This window comes from Dermatophagoides pteronyssinus, unplaced genomic scaffold (assembly GCF_027571235.1).
Source record: "Dermatophagoides pteronyssinus isolate colony J.1.1.1.1 unplaced genomic scaffold, Derpt_VIB-CSIC_2022.12 sq0011, whole genome shotgun sequence".
Lineage (NCBI taxonomy): Eukaryota > Metazoa > Arthropoda > Arachnida > Sarcoptiformes > Pyroglyphidae > Dermatophagoides > Dermatophagoides pteronyssinus.
In genome coordinates, this window is record NW_027461535.1 from 635,342 (window position 1) to 650,958 (window position 15,617).

The 15,617-nt window shown below is 29.2% G+C and overlaps 4 protein-coding genes across 4 annotated transcripts; all 4 read left to right on the top strand.

The window, feature by feature from the left end:
* Positions 1 to 14: 14 nt before the first annotated feature.
* On the top strand, positions 15 to 4,636 carry LOC113799092 (adhesion G protein-coupled receptor L3-like). The gene is made up of 7 exons (XM_075821514.1): positions 15 to 762; positions 852 to 1,323; positions 1,418 to 1,486; positions 1,582 to 2,974; positions 3,071 to 3,300; positions 3,384 to 3,882; positions 3,969 to 4,636. The coding sequence occupies exons 1-7, from the start codon at positions 657 to 659 to the stop codon at positions 4,284 to 4,286; spliced, it is 3,087 nt and encodes a 1,028-aa protein (XP_075677629.1). The 5' UTR covers positions 15 to 656; the 3' UTR covers positions 4,287 to 4,636.
* Positions 4,637 to 4,754: 118 nt separating this feature from the next.
* LOC113799094 (MFS-type transporter SLC18B1-like) lies at positions 4,755 to 6,724 on the top strand. Its single transcript, XM_027349678.2, has 2 exons — positions 4,755 to 5,277; positions 5,332 to 6,724. The coding sequence occupies exons 1-2, from the start codon at positions 4,959 to 4,961 to the stop codon at positions 6,684 to 6,686; spliced, it is 1,674 nt and encodes a 557-aa protein (XP_027205479.2). The 5' UTR covers positions 4,755 to 4,958; the 3' UTR covers positions 6,687 to 6,724.
* A 77-nt stretch (positions 6,725 to 6,801) lies between these two features.
* LOC113799091 (pyruvate dehydrogenase phosphatase regulatory subunit, mitochondrial-like) lies at positions 6,802 to 10,083 on the top strand. The gene is made up of 3 exons (XM_027349675.2): positions 6,802 to 7,621; positions 7,694 to 8,822; positions 8,891 to 10,083. Exons 1-3 carry the CDS (start codon positions 6,908 to 6,910, stop codon positions 9,898 to 9,900), a joined length of 2,853 nt encoding a protein of 950 aa, XP_027205476.2. The 5' UTR covers positions 6,802 to 6,907; the 3' UTR covers positions 9,901 to 10,083.
* A 477-nt stretch (positions 10,084 to 10,560) lies between these two features.
* Positions 10,561 to 15,009, top strand: LOC113799095 (uncharacterized). Its single transcript, XM_075821604.1, has 6 exons — positions 10,561 to 10,976; positions 11,047 to 11,647; positions 11,713 to 12,410; positions 12,983 to 13,480; positions 13,543 to 14,161; positions 14,234 to 15,009. The coding sequence occupies exons 1-6, from the start codon at positions 10,632 to 10,634 to the stop codon at positions 14,935 to 14,937; spliced, it is 3,465 nt and encodes a 1,154-aa protein (XP_075677719.1). The 5' UTR covers positions 10,561 to 10,631; the 3' UTR covers positions 14,938 to 15,009.
* The last annotated feature ends 608 nt before the right edge of the window (positions 15,010 to 15,617 follow it).

The window sequence follows — 15,617 nt, forward strand, 5'->3', positions numbered from 1 at the left end:
TGTTTTGTTTTCATAATTTTTTTGTACAAAAAAGTTGAAAGAATTTATGAAAAAAAAAATTCTTTCGTTGAAAACACACTGATTATTATCATCATCATCATCATCATCATTATCGTTGTTTCCTGGCGTCATCATTATCAATATTAATCATCATTAATCGTCAACAACAACAACAACAACAACGAAATCATCATTAACAGAAATCAACAAACAGAGAAAAAATTATCTGTAAATTCTCCTTGATTCGTGCCCATTCATTCGATAAAAAAATTATAATAATTTGTTGTTGTTGTTGAATCTATGCTTTGATCTGATGATTTGTTTGATGGTTGTTCAATCAATCAATCAATCATTTATCATCGATAAATGTGATGTTTGTCTGTTTAGTTTTGAATTTTGAATTTTTTTCTAAAATAGCCACCAATTCGATTGATCACCAATCACCAACATTCAATAATAATAATAATTATCGGGAATGATCAATTAATCAACAGAACAAACAAACAAACAAACAACGATCGTCATTTGATCATCGTTTAAATTTAAAAAATCAGAAAATCAGAAAGAATTTGAATATTTAACAATCAAAAAACTACTGTTTTGTGGTGGTTTGCAATTTCCATTTTTCACAATTTTTCAGTGATACTCATCTATATATGATTCGAAAGATTTTTCCCAAAACAAAAATGTTAAAATCAATAATTTTTTCATTATTATTTCTGATGATTATTTGTTGTCGACGATCATTTTTAGCTCGTACAGGTTTGTTTTGTTTTTGTTTTGGTTCAATCGAATGTTTTTTTTTCTGAGAAAATTTTGAAAATTTCAATCTTTTTTCCCCCACCGGTCAGATGAATGTACCGATTGGTATGAAATATGTAGCCAATTTCAATTGGGTATAAGTCCATCCAAATATTGTATTGGAAAAACATTATATTTTTTTTCAAATTTTATGACCGATTGGGAATCAGCACGTTCATATTGTTCGGGTATATTCTATGGTTATCAACGTGGTGATTTATTTTATTTTGATGAAAAATCCGATTCGGATTCAGATTTACGAATATTATTAGAAAATTATCAACCAGAAAATCAGGAATTTCCAACCAATGCTTTATGTTGTCCAACGATTTCGGATATTTCTCATATTTCTAAATATTCATCAACACCAACATCATTAACATATGATATTCAATGTAAATGGTTACATAATGGTGAATTGATTGATGAAGAATATTATCAAAACATTCGATTTGATCCAATGGATCAATGTCATTTTTTAATGATTAATCTTGACAGTAAAACTGGTGCAAAATTTTCAAGGTAAATACATTTTGTTCATTGATTTCTTTGAATAATAATCTCTTGATCTTCTTCTTCTTCGTTTCATCATTCTTCGTTTCTTCCATCAAATCAGATCAGTCGATGTTTCATATGCAGGTGTTTCACAATTCATGTGTACATATCGAAGACCACCGAAATGCGGGTAAGTATTATCTCTTTGTGTTTCCTTTTGTTTACTTTCTGGAAACTTTTCTTCCAATTTTTCATTCTTTGTTTCTGGTAATTTTTCCCCGAAAGCAATCATATAACAACAACGACAACAACAGAATCGACAAAAAACACCGAAAAACCAATCACCCCAGAGCCAACAACATCGACACCACCAACATCGACAACAACATTAGGACCAATTTATTGTCATGAATTAATTGATCGATATGGTTTTCATTGGCCATCAACAAATATTAATCAAACAGCCCGTTTACCTTGCCCAACGAATTATAAAGGTACAGCTGAATGGTTATGCGATTCGAATGGTCAATTTGTTTCGAATGGACCATCGATTCATTGTTATGCTGAATGGATTGATGAATCGGAAAAAAATCTAGAAAAAATTAAAAATATGAAACAACTATCGAAAGAAGTACGACATTTTCAATCAAATATTGTTGAAAAACCATCAAAATTTTTTAAAGATTTCAAACAAATTATTAATGTTATACAAAAAATTGAATTTATTTATGAATCATTTGTATCGAATGAGAATATTGAATCATCTATACATGATGTTCGTAATATAACCGAATCAATGGTTGAAAGTTGTGCAATAATTATTGAACGAGAATCGATTTGGCAACAAAGTCAACGACATGATCGTATAATGGTTGCAGGGAAAATATTGAATTATATTCATGATAGTGGCCTAACAATGGGTTGTTATCAGATTAAAAACGAATCTGATTCAGATTCTGGACATCAAAAAATTGAACCAATAAAATCCGAAATCAATCCGAATATCTTTATGGATGCATTCAATATGGATCATGAACAACCAATCCAATTTGATCATTTGAATTATGAATTTTCATTAAGAAAATCAATCAAATCTTCAAATACTGATAATGTCTCGGATTGGTGTCCACATCGTTTAGCAATTGGTGCATTATTTCAAAAATTATCTCGTTATATGTTTGATGAACATTTGCAACCAGAAACAAAAATGAATTCAGAAATTATATCATTTAGTTATAATAATTTTAGTAGAAAAACCTTTCCATTATCGGATGGTAATGAAGCACGAATGAAATTAATACATCATCAACAAATGGAATTTGGTATGAAAACAAAATGTGTTTATTGGAATTTCCAAACAAATCTTTGGTCATCAAATGGATGTTATGTTATTGAACAGGAATCTGATCGTCATCATACAACATGTGCTTGTGATCACTTGACAAATTTTGCCGTAATAATGGATATTAGTGGACAAGAACGACCATCAAAATTGAAATCAATTCTAACGATAATAATGTGTACATTATCGATTATCTGTTTGGTGATGACGGTTATATTCTTATTGATTTGTCATGAATTAAAATCACGTCGTAATTCAATTATAATTAATATTTCAATAATGATGATTATTATTGATCTGTTGGTTATATTTGGTTTAGATCGTACTGAATATCCGGTAAGTGTCGTTTTTGTTTTGTTTTTGGATTATCCGGGTTAATAATTTTTGTTGTTTTTTTAACCCCCCGTTACCACCATCATCATCATTACCAAGATATTATGTAAATCAATATCCATATCATTATTATATACAATGTTATCATTATTTTTTTGGATGTTAATGGAAGGTTATAATCTTTATCAAATGATGATATTTATTTTCAATACAAAAGGTCATTTACGTATGTTATATTTATATTTAATTGGTTATGGGTTACCATTATTAATAACAATACCGGCAACAATTTATATGCAATTAAAAACTGAATTAAACAATGAATATTTGTAAGTAATTTTTAGTATCTTTTTTTTTTTGGTTGAAATTTACTAATTTTAATTTTTTTTTGTTTTGTAATCACTAATTTCAGCTGTTGGATAACATCGACAAAATATCCCGGACAAATATGGTTTTTAGCTGGTCCGGTTACCATAATCATCATTATCAATACATTCATTATGATAAGGGTGATGAAAATTGTTTTATCAAAAAATGCCCGAAATTCATTTGTACATCAATCATCGTTTAATAATCCTTCAACATCAACTAAAAATGGTGGTAGAAACAAATCATTATCAACAACGACAAATGGTCATTTTGGTAAAAATATTTCACAAAATCAACAACATACGATCGGAGCTAAACAACGAAAACAATCTGATAGGATTAATGGAAAAGTGGATAATCCTTCATCATCATCAACTGATGTTATTAGTTTTGAACAAAGAAAAACTGAATGGTTTACATATTTAAAAGGATTTTTTGGGTTAATTATTTTGATGGGTATTACATGGATTTCCTATGTACTTTATATTCATCAATTTGGTCATTATTTTTCCTATGTTTTTATCGTTATGAATGGATTACAGGTAATGTTTCGTTTTGTTTTGTTGCGGCTAAGACGTTAATTCTGTTTTTTTTTTTTTTTTTTGTTAACCCATTTTCAACCATATAGGGTGTATTCATTTTCATCACACAATTTATATTCAATCGTAAAGCAATGGATGCTGTTAAGAAAAGATTATGTAATTTTGGTGATTTTGGTTCATCATTTACATCATCAACAACAACATCATATTTATCACAAAAACGTATTAGTAAACAATCAACAAATAATAATATCAATAATAATAATAACAAAATCAATTCACAACCAACAAATGGTAGAAAAAATAACGATAATAATGATGGTGATGATGATGATGATATTTTATCATCGGATAAATATCCATATAATGTACTTATTGATCGTACAACATCGTTTGAATATTAACACATTTTTCTCGCCTTTCTGTACAAATTTTTTTTTTTGTTTTGTATTCACATTCACATTCCATTCATTCACATAAATCATCAAAAAAAAAAAAAATAAAAAATTTGGTTCGAAAAAAATCCCACCATTTCTTTTCGTTTGAAATGTTATTTTAACTAAATTTGGAAACAAGTTATTCTCGATTTTGTTTGTCGTCGTTCGTTTGTTGTTGTTGATGATGATTAGAATATTTGGCACCCACACACACACACACACACAAACTAACACACATAGCAACAACCGGATTTATATCAAGGTGCAGATATTTTTCAATGTTTTTTTAAACTAATAAAAAAAACTAATCAGTGAAATGGACACAATGAAATTTCTTTTCTTTTTTTCGTTTTGATAAATTCCAACACATGCTATCATCATGGTAACAGACTTGTGATTTGATTTGATTTTGATGCGATGTCTGCATGAATGATAAACGGGGATCATTTGATTCAAGAAGATTTTTATCTTCATTAAATCAACATTCAATAAATTGATAATAATTTTAAGTTCAATAGATTTTTGTTTCTTTCGTCGAAAAAAAAGTATTTCTTTTCAGGATCAAGTTCAAGTTAGAATTTTTTTAAAGAACCTTTTGCCTGTTTCTGCAATTGGCGCCAATCGACATTTTTGAAAATTATGGCCATAATAACCGAATCAGCTGATTTTATTGACGCTGCTGCTGCAGACGAAAATCAATCATTTGTGAGCCAAAACAATAACCAAAATGATGATCATGTTGTGATTGTCAATTCGCATCGTCCAATTGTCATTTCTTCTCAATCTGAATCGATTAATAATCATAATCATCGTAATTCAAATATAAAACATACAAGTGTCATTCAACAACCATTGACATCGATGCAAACCAAATTCATAATCGTTTTGCTGGCTGTTTGTAATTTTTTCATTGCAAATGGTGTTTCATTACAGGGTCCTTTTTTCCCAAAAGAAGCTGGTATGCAAATCGTTAATTGAATTCATTGATTTCACATTGGTTTTTATTTCACAGAACAAAAAGGAGTAACACCATTAATCTATTCATCAATATTTGCCATCTATGAATTGATCATGTTAATCACATCGTTTTTATTTGGAAATTTTGCCGAAAAATTTAAACCAAATCGTATGTCTGGTTTAGGGTTAATATTGACCGGTTTGGCAACAACAACATTCGGTTTCATTACCTACCTGAATGTTCGAATTGAATTTGTTTTGATTGCTTTCGCGTTAAGAATCATTGAATCACTTGGTGCAACTGCATTTGCAACAAGTTCATATTCATTCATTAGTGTTTGTTTTCCCGATCGTACAGCAACAATGTTTGCAACAATGGAAATGTTTTTCGGTCTTGGTGTCATAACTGGTCCGGTTATTGGTGGTTTTCTTTATAATTTTGATGGTTTTTTATTGCCATTTTTAACCAATGGTATTGTTATTATTATTTTCGGTATTATATTGATTAGTAAACCGGTGGAAAAATTATTTTATCATGGTAAATTGATTGGTCAAATGCAAACACATAATACGGGTAATGATAATGATGGTGGTGGTAATTATCTTGATGCAAATGATGATCAAGAATCAAATACATTGATAGTACCGATAAATGAATCATCATCATCATCATCGGAAACATCGAACGTTCGAAATGATTCGTCCATCACTACTATCGAAAATCCAGAAGTAACATTAGGAAGTTTTCTTTCATCAACAATCGTTTTAATCGATTCGTTCATCATCATAACGGCAATAACATTGATGGGTTTCAATGGTGCAACATTAGAACCATTCATTCGTCATGAAGGTATATCCAATCAAACATTACATACAAGTTTAATGTTTGTTGCACTTGGTGCATCATATTCATTTTCGGCATTATTTTGGGGAAAAATTTGTGATAAATTTCCATCATTTTTAATTTGTTTTGCATTGGCCGGTTCTTTCGTTACCGGTATTGGACTGTTATTTTTAGGACCAGTACCATTTCTACAATCAACAATTCGACCAACACTATTGACCATAAGTTTATGTATGATATTATTTGGTATTGGTACAAGTTCAAAACAAGTTGCCGCATATACACATGCATTAAATCATACGATAATTGCGAGGAAATTTCCAAAAAATCAAAAAACTTATGGCCTTATATCGGGAATGTTTTTCTCTTGTCTTTCGTTTGGTGGTTTTATTGGACCAATTATTGGTGGTTCATTATTACAATGGTCGGATTTTCATCTAGCAACATTTGTTATGTTTTCAATTGAATGTTTTGTATTTTTAATATTATTGATACTTCAATGTTTTTATCGTCGTTCAACAACAACAACCATCAATCAATCGACTACAGCAACAGATTTAAGATAATTATGTAAAATAAAGAAATGGAAATTGATTAATATAAACCCCAAAAGAATCAAATTTTTGTTCGGTTTGCGCATGATCACTGCGTTTTGTTTTTGTTATGGTTTTTCGGTGTTTTTTTTCGTTTTTTCGAGGTTGAATATTGGTCGAATCAGCTGATTTATCCGATTTTTTTAACCAAAAAAATCAAGAAATATTCAAATATTATGCATTGAACATCAAAAATGCAACGAACATTGAATAATTGTTTGCGAAAATATAATCATGGTAATGTACGTCTTGGTCGAAATTGTTTATCAACAGCAAAACAACAATCAAATTTTGAAATATTATTACCAAATAATGATAATTATTATGAATCAGCATCCGATATACCAAATGAAGCTAAAGTATTGATTTATGGTGATGAATTAGTATCGAAAGCATTAGCATATCATTTAAGTGATCAATTAGGTTCGAATGTTGTTGTTATTCGAGGTCATGGACCACGTGATGATCAGGAAAAATCTGTATCATATTCAACATTGAATAGTTTTTTTATGACACATTTGATTGTATCGAATCCACGATCATCATTATTAATTCGTCATAGTGCTGATTTATATAATGTTACAAATTGTGGTGCAATATATTTGGCACAAACTGAAGAACGTGTAAAATCATTTAAACGTATGATTTCCATTTCAAAACTATTTATACCAAAAGAAAGTGGTGATATGGAACTATTATCACCGGAAGAAATCAAACGACGACATGATTTTATTGATACGAATAAAATTAAATGTGGTATTCATGTACCATTTGATGGTGTTGTTATGGATCGTCGAGCTGAAGAGGAAAAATTGGAAAAATATGCTCGCCAAAAAGGTGTACAATTTTTTGATGAATTTATTTTGAATAAAATTCATGTGAATAATGATCGTGTTTCGAATATTGAGGTTTGTAGTTTTCGATGTTTTTTTTCAATTTTATAGGATTTTTCATTAAAGTTTCATTCTTCTCGTTTTTAGCTTTTACATCCGATTACACATGAAGTTGCAAAAATACGTTGCGAATATTTTGTCAATTCGGCCAATAATTATCTAAGTCGTAGTATTGGTAAATGTAGCCTTACGAAAGTACGTGTACCATCGATGGCATGTGAACATCAATTGTTGGTTACCGAACCGTTCGATTTACCTGGACAACAACAATCAACCGACGGACAATCAACCGGTCCATTAATACCAATTATCAATGATTTTGATAATCGTACCACTGTTTATCAACGTTTAGATCGAACATTTGTATTGACTGGTTATGAAAAAGTATCGAATGTTGTTCGTAAACTATATCGATCTCGTAGTAAAGATTATCCTGTTGATGTTGAAATACCAAAAATACCTGTACGATGGAATCATTTTTATTATCTTTTGGATCCTATTTTAAATCGTATCCCTGCATTACGACAAGCAAAATATCGTCAATTATATACTCGGCCGGAAAATTTTACACCTGATGGTCGACCATTAATAGGTGAAGTTGCTGAAATTAAAAACTATATTATTGCAGCAGGTGTTTGGCCATCATTAACCGGTGGTACAGCAAAATTGTTGGAAGAATTAATATTGAATAAACCAAATTCATTTCAACATGATTTTTGGTCATTAGATCCAAAACGTTTTATCCCACTACATTCAAATCGAATATTTTTATTTGATCGTTTACGTGAAATACCGGCAAAAGCACGTTATAATATAAATTTTCCAACACCACATAATAGTTATCAAACTGGACATGGTTTACTTCGTAGTCCACTTTATAAACGTTTAAAAGATGCTGGTGCTTATTTTACACAATATATGGGACATGAAAGACCAGCTGTTTACCTGAGTAAAGAAACTGAACCATATCGTACTGAATCAGAAGATTGTGGTATACTTGAAGAACGTGTACTAGAAACACCATCATTTGGTAAACCACATTGGTTTAATGCAATTAAACAAGAATATAATGCTTGTCGTGAACGTGTTGCTATTTTAGATTATACAAGTTTTGCTAAATTTCAAATATCATCTGTACATGATGAAGCATTAGAATTATTACAATATCTTTGTTCAAATAATGTTGATATACCGATTGGTTCGATTGTATTGACAGGTTTGTTGTTTTTTCATTGAAATTTTCCGCAAATTTTCTTAATTTTGTCACATTTTACCCACCTACAGGAATGCAAAACGATCGTGGTGGTTTTGAAAATGATGTTTCAATCGTACGTTTGAATGAACGAAATTTTTTCCTAATTGGACCGACTGAAAGTCAAACTCGATGTATGGCATGGTTACGTTCGAATGTTTTGGAAGATGATTTTGATCAAATTGCTATACGTGATGTTACTAATGATTTTACAGCCATTTGTATTATGGGTCCTTATGCAAAATTATTACTGATCGATGTTGTTGTTGCTGCTGCATTAGCAATGAAAGAACCTATTGAAAAATATATGAAACAATTAGATCAATTTCCATTTTTTACAGCCAAAGAATTACCGATTGGTTCAACGAAAACACCCGTTCTGGCTTGTAATCTTTCGCATACTGGTGAACTTGGTTTCGTTCTGTATATGCATAATCAACAAGCAGTACAATGTTATGATCAATTAGTTGCTGCTGGTATTAAATATGGTATACAACATGCCGGTAGTATTTGTGTACGATCATTACGTATTGAAAAATTTTTTGCATTCTGGGGACAAGATCTTGATTCAACATCAACACCATTAGAATGTGGCCGAGGTTTTCGTGTTTATTATGATAAAAATTTTTTGGGTAAAGAAGCTTTATTACGACAAAAACGTGAAGGTTGTAAACGACGTTATGTACAATTATTATTAGATTCATTTGATATTGATAAAGAACCATTATGGCCATGGGGTAATGAACCGATTTATTTAGCCAATGGTGATAATGATCCAAATGCTAAACCAGTTGGTATGACAACAACAACTGCATATGGATTTACATTAGGTCGAATGGTTTGCCTCGGTTACATTAGTCATCCAGATCCAAATGTAACAATCACTAATGATTATATTTTAGGTTCAAATTTTGAAGTTGAAGTTGGTGGTAAACGTTTTAGTGCACATATTAATTTACATTCACCAAAATTAACTGATGTTAGTGGTACGTATATGCCTTCAACAACAACAACAACAACGATATCATCGAACGTTTCTTGAAGATTTTTCGTTAAAAAACATGATTTGTGATAATCGCAAAGAATTTATTGTTATTTTAATATTATGTTTGATTTTTATGTTTTGTTAAATATTTATTTGTGAAATGAAATGAAAAAAATGAAAAAAAACATCCAAATTGAAAAAATCATTGAATTAAAAAAAATCGAAGGTTTTTCTTTAAAATCTTTTTCCGTTTTTTACCGATTTTAACCTAAACATGATTGATTTGTTGAAATAGTCATTGCATCATAATAACCGTAAATGTTTCGAATGAATTGATATATTTGGTGTTGACAATTATCAATTGTAAATCAAATCAAAATCGATAATCGATAATTTCAATCAACTTTTTTTACAATAATGATAATTGTCTATTAACACTTATCTTGACGGTTGATAATAGTTGATGAAAGAAGAAGTTGGAAACAAACAAACAAACAACAGCCAAAAATCATCAATCAATCCCATGATACATAATGCGATGTTACTTTTATAATTATGCGATTATTGAATGTCAATCGATGTTTTCACCAAAAAAAGACGATCATTAACAAAATCAATTGAAAAAAATAATAATCAAAAAAATTGATTAGAACATTGTCAAGGACAATTATCGACTTTTGATTATATAAAAATGGTGAATAACTAAGCTTTAGCTGTCATTTCAATCATTTTCAATTCAATTCAAATCAAATTCAAATTATCGAAACTAAGTCCAGAAAACATACAAAATGCTTTCAACAATATTTATGGATTTTTTATTAAATCCATATCTTGTTTACGTAATATCCATTGGAATAACCATCTTCTTAATATGGAGATTATATATTGAATTTTATGAATATCTGATTAAAGAACAATGTCGAAGACAAAATCTAAAATTTGTTCGTATACCAAGTCAAAGTATGGCATTATTACGTAAAAAACGTTATGATATTGTTGAAACTGAATTGGTTAAAAAGAATGGTAAATTATTTGGTGCTAATATGCTTAATGAAATGACTATTTATGTTGCTGATGCTGAATTAGTACAAATTATTTGTAATCGTGAATTTACTAAATTTTCAAATCGTAGAGTAAGTATATTGACATTAACATTTTTTTGGCTGAAAAAACGAATTTTCCTTTGCTTTTTTCGTTGATTAGGTATTTTTACTTGAAGATCCTGTTTGGGATAATTTATTGTTTGCAACCAATGATGATAAATGGAAACGTTTACGTTCAATAATGTCACCGGCATTTTCCAGTGGAAAATTACGTAAATTTAAATATTGTATTGATGATACGTTTAAAATTATGGCAATGAATCTGGATAAATCGATTGCCAGGGATCCGGTTATTAATGTTAAACAATTGGTCGGTGCATTTACAATGGATACAATCATACAGATATCGATGGGCATGAGAATTGATTCATTAAAAGATCCAAACAATTTGATTATTAAATATGCACGAAAATTATTTGGTCATGATATAAACATACGTGATACGATTGTATTTTTTATTGCATTTTGTCATCCAAAATTATTGAAATATCTTCATCTTAGATTTCAAGGTGAAGCAATTGATTATTTTAAAAAATGTGTACTAGAAATTGTAGAGAAAAAACGTAAAGAAATGAAAAACCGTCAGGAATCGATGAAAGCAACAAATTTTATTGAATTAGTTTTGGAAGTAGAAAAAGAACAAGAATCAATGATGAGCCAACAACAACAACAACAGAATGGAAATGCTAAACCATTTAAACGTAAGTTGGGAGAAATTGATTAAATTTTCTACGTTTAACACCTGTTTTTTCTTACCAAAACACAGATATTACCATTGATGAAATGATTGCACAATGTATAACATTTTTTACTGTTGGTTATGATACAACAGCCACTACCATAACAAATACATGTTATACAATGGCAACAAATCCCGAAAAACAAGAAAAACTTTATAAAAGTATCATTGAAACATTAGAACAATTAGCTAATGAAAGAGATGATGGTTGTAATGATCCTTACGAGTTGATTACATTCGATACATTGAATCGTTTTGAATATTTGAATGCATGTTTAAATGAATCAATGAGATTTTTAACATTAGTTGCTGCTACCGAAAGATTAGCAACCGAAGATTGTCGAATCGAGACAAGTGATAAAAAAATTTGGTTCAATGTTAAAAAAGGTAATGTTATTCGTATACCGATACTTAGTCTGCATAAAGATTCGGAAAATTTTTCTCAACCTGATCAATTTATACCGGAAAGATTTTTACCAGAACAAAATGATGAAAACAATGAAAGAAATTTTAATAAATATGCATTTATGCCATTCGGTACTGGACCAAGAAAATGTATTGCATCAAATTTAGCCATTTTAGAAGCAAAAATGGCATTAATACATTTATTTCGTATGTATCGTTTAAGTGTTGATGAAAAACGTACAAAAATACCAATCGATTATTATATAAATGCTGATTTATTAATTTCAAAAGATGTTTATTTACATGTTGAACAACGATTATAATAATTTTTTAAAAATGTAATCTTTTTTTTCTTGTTGTTGTTGTTGAAAATAAATATTTTTTTTTTTTTTTAAAGAAGAAATTTCCCAATTTACCTAATAATTATCAATCAATAATCGATCAATTGGGTCGATTTTTGTATGAATCAATCAATCAATCAATCAATAAGAAAAATATGATGATTTAAAAAAAAAAAAAAAAAAAAAAATTCACTGAACAACAACAACAACAATATTACCCATGGATTTTTTTTTTTTTTTTTTTGTACTTGAATTTTTGCACTTTTGCATTTTTTGTACTTAAAGTAAATTTTTTTTTTCGTAATTTATATCATATCCAAAACGAAAAATTGATAAAAAACCAAACAAACAAACAAATTAATCCAAAACAACAACAAAATGATTATTCGTTAATCGAATTTTGTACTTAACCATTCAGTTACCATAATCATCATTCGATGTTCATCACAAGATTTTTTGTTTGATGATTTTATTATCATCAATCATCGGAGAAAAATGTTAAATGTCCCATTAGATTATCAATAATGATTATTGGTTTGATTGATTGATTGATCGATTTTTCTTTTCATGTTTCTTTCTCGTTGTTGTCTGGACTTTTCACATATATAAATACTAACATATCCAGTATGGAATCATATTCATCTAGTTTTGATTTAAATTCAAAGAAGAAGATTTTTTTCGTTGTGAAAACACAAAAACGAAAAATGCTATCGACAATATTGGTTGGATTTTTATTCAGTCCAGCATTAACATATGCCATTGGTTTATTGATTACATTGGCCATCGTGATTATCGGATGGATCGAATGGAAAGAATATTCAATACGGCAAAAATTAATTAAACAAAATATACGTTATGTACGACTGCCAAGCCTAAATATGGCATTAATGCGTGGTAAACGTATTGATCTGATTGAAATGGATTTATCACGGAAATATGGTAAAGTATTTGGTGGTAATATGCTGAATGAACCGGTTATCTATGTTACGGATCCGGAATTGGCACAAATAATTTTAACAAGAGAATTTACAAAATTTGCTAATCGTCGAGTGAGTAATGTTTTTGTTTATCTTTTTCCTGATGATAATTCGGTTTTTCCCTCCAATCGAAGAATTTCGAAATCAATGATCCAGTATGGGATAATTTTCTATTTTCAGCCAATGATGAAAGATGGAAACGTTTACGTGCAATAGTATCACCTACATTTAGTTCCGGAAAATTACGTAAAGTTAAATATTGTATTGATGAAAATTTTGAAGTTTTACGTAAAAATTTGAATGAAAAAATTGAACAAAACGATTCATCGGCTATAAACATTAAAGAAATTATCGGTGCATTTACATTGGATACAATCATACAGATATCGATGGGAATGAAAATAAATTCATTAAAAGAAAAGGATGCGCTGATATTAAAATATGCTCGGCAATTATTTAGTCGTGATATACCATTAAACGATACGATTGTATTTGCATTATCATTTTGTTGGCCAAGTTTATTGAAAATTTTGGGTCTAAAATTACAACCCGAAGCAATAAATTATTTTCGTAAATGTTCATTGGAAATCATAAGGAAAAATCGTGAAAGAATTGAAAAAATGACCACAAATGAATCATTTCGTGCTACAAATTTCATTGAATTAATACTTGAAGTTGAACTTGAACAAAAACAATTTGAACAACAACAACAACAACAACAACAGAATGGAAATGCCTTGAAGCCATTCAAACGTAAGATTCACTTTGATTTTTCACTTTGTTAATGGATTTTTGATTTTTGATTTTTGATTTTCGACTTTCTAGACGTAACCAATGACGAACTAATTGCACAATGTATATTATTTTTTACTGTTGGTTATGATACAACAGCCACTACAATAACACATACTTGTTATACAATGGCAACAAATCCGGAAAAACAGGAAAAACTTTACCATTCAATAATGGAAACACTGGAAAAATTAGCCAAAGAAAGTGATGATGATAATGATAATGATCCATATAAATTGGTTACATTCGATACATTAAATCAATTTGATTATCTGGATGCATGTTTAAATGAAACAATGCGTTTATTAACATTAGCAACAACAACCGAAAGAGTTGCAACCGATAATATTCATATTGAAACAAGTGATAAAAAAATATCGTTCGATGTTCGGAAAGGTGATATTATACGTATACCATTCATATATCTGCATAATGATGAAAGAAATTTCTCTGAACCTGAAAAATTCATTCCGGAACGTTTTTTATCCAACGGGCAACAACAACAACAAACGAATGGAAATTTCAATAAAAATGCATTCATGCCATTCGGTAGTGGACCAAGAAAATGTGTTGCATCAAATTTAGCATTAATGGAAGCAAAAGTTGCTTTGATACATTTGTTTCGTTTATATCGTTTAAGTGTTAATCCAAAATTAACAAAAATCCCATTAGAATTTTATATTAATAATGGTGTTTTAGTTAGTAAAGATGTTACATTATCCGTTGAAAAACGATAATCACCATTCTCTTTTTTAAAAAATGTAAACTTTTTTTTGGTATTGTTTCGAAAATAAATATTTTAACACGTTCGCTACCAGCGAAAAAAAATTTTTGGGCTCCATCGACAATACAGAGAGTTTTGATTTGGATTTTTCTTCTATAGAAAAAAAACAAAAGAAAAAAAAGAAAAAAATGATAATGTAACAAAAAAAAAACCTAAAAACAAAACCAAAAAACAAAATTTTTATTATTTTCATGTTTCGGGTGTTTGTTTGTGTACCTGATAAAAAAAACCAGCAACAAAAAACCATTGATTGCATCTAATATCTGTAACCTATAAGCAGGAAACAAACAAAAAAAACTAGTCCATCCAGGTAGATTCAGGATGGATTATTTTTAGACTTTGATTGTTTAATAATTAAAAAACAAAACAACCAAAGAAACAAACAAACAAACAAACAATAAAATATCAAACATACCTTGTTTTTTTTGTTTGAAACATAAAAAATCCTACATAAAAATGACAAATGAAACAAAAGGAAGAAAGAAGGAAAGAAAAAAATAATTAATGAAAGTAGTTTTTTTTCATTAATTAATCTCTGGAAACAAAAAAAAAAAGTAGGTGGTTGTTGCTGGTTGCTTAACGAGGACATGTCAGGTATTTAATGTTTACCTGGTGTGTGGTGTGTTCATCATC

What these genes read in the sequence shown, in the direction of transcription:
- LOC113799092 (XM_075821514.1), top strand. Translation starts at nt 657, where the DNA reads ATGATTCGAAAGATTTTTCCCAAAACAAAAATGTTAAAATCAATAATT. An exon ending in TAGATCGTACTGAATATCCG is followed by an intron (nt 2,975 to 3,070) that starts GTAAGTGTCGTT and finishes ATCATTACCAAG; the next exon opens with ATATTATGTAAATCAATATC. An exon ending in GAATTAAACAATGAATATTT is followed by an intron (nt 3,301 to 3,383) that starts GTAAGTAATTTT and finishes CACTAATTTCAG; the next exon opens with CTGTTGGATAACATCGACAA.
- LOC113799094 (XM_027349678.2), top strand. Translation starts at nt 4,959, where the DNA reads ATGGCCATAATAACCGAATCAGCTGATTTTATTGACGCTGCTGCTGCA. An exon ending in TTTTTTCCCAAAAGAAGCTG is followed by an intron (nt 5,278 to 5,331) that starts GTATGCAAATCG and finishes TTTATTTCACAG; the next exon opens with AACAAAAAGGAGTAACACCA.
- LOC113799091 (XM_027349675.2), top strand. Translation starts at nt 6,908, where the DNA reads ATGCAACGAACATTGAATAATTGTTTGCGAAAATATAATCATGGTAAT. An exon ending in ATCGTGTTTCGAATATTGAG is followed by an intron (nt 7,622 to 7,693) that starts GTTTGTAGTTTT and finishes TCTCGTTTTTAG; the next exon opens with CTTTTACATCCGATTACACA. An exon ending in TGGTTCGATTGTATTGACAG is followed by an intron (nt 8,823 to 8,890) that starts GTTTGTTGTTTT and finishes ACCCACCTACAG; the next exon opens with GAATGCAAAACGATCGTGGT.
- LOC113799095 (XM_075821604.1), top strand. Translation starts at nt 10,632, where the DNA reads ATGCTTTCAACAATATTTATGGATTTTTTATTAAATCCATATCTTGTT. An exon ending in TACATGTTGAACAACGATTA is followed by an intron (nt 12,411 to 12,982) that starts TAATAATTTTTT and finishes ATTGATTGATTG; the next exon opens with ATCGATTTTTCTTTTCATGT. An exon ending in CAAAATTTGCTAATCGTCGA is followed by an intron (nt 13,481 to 13,542) that starts GTGAGTAATGTT and finishes CTCCAATCGAAG; the next exon opens with AATTTCGAAATCAATGATCC.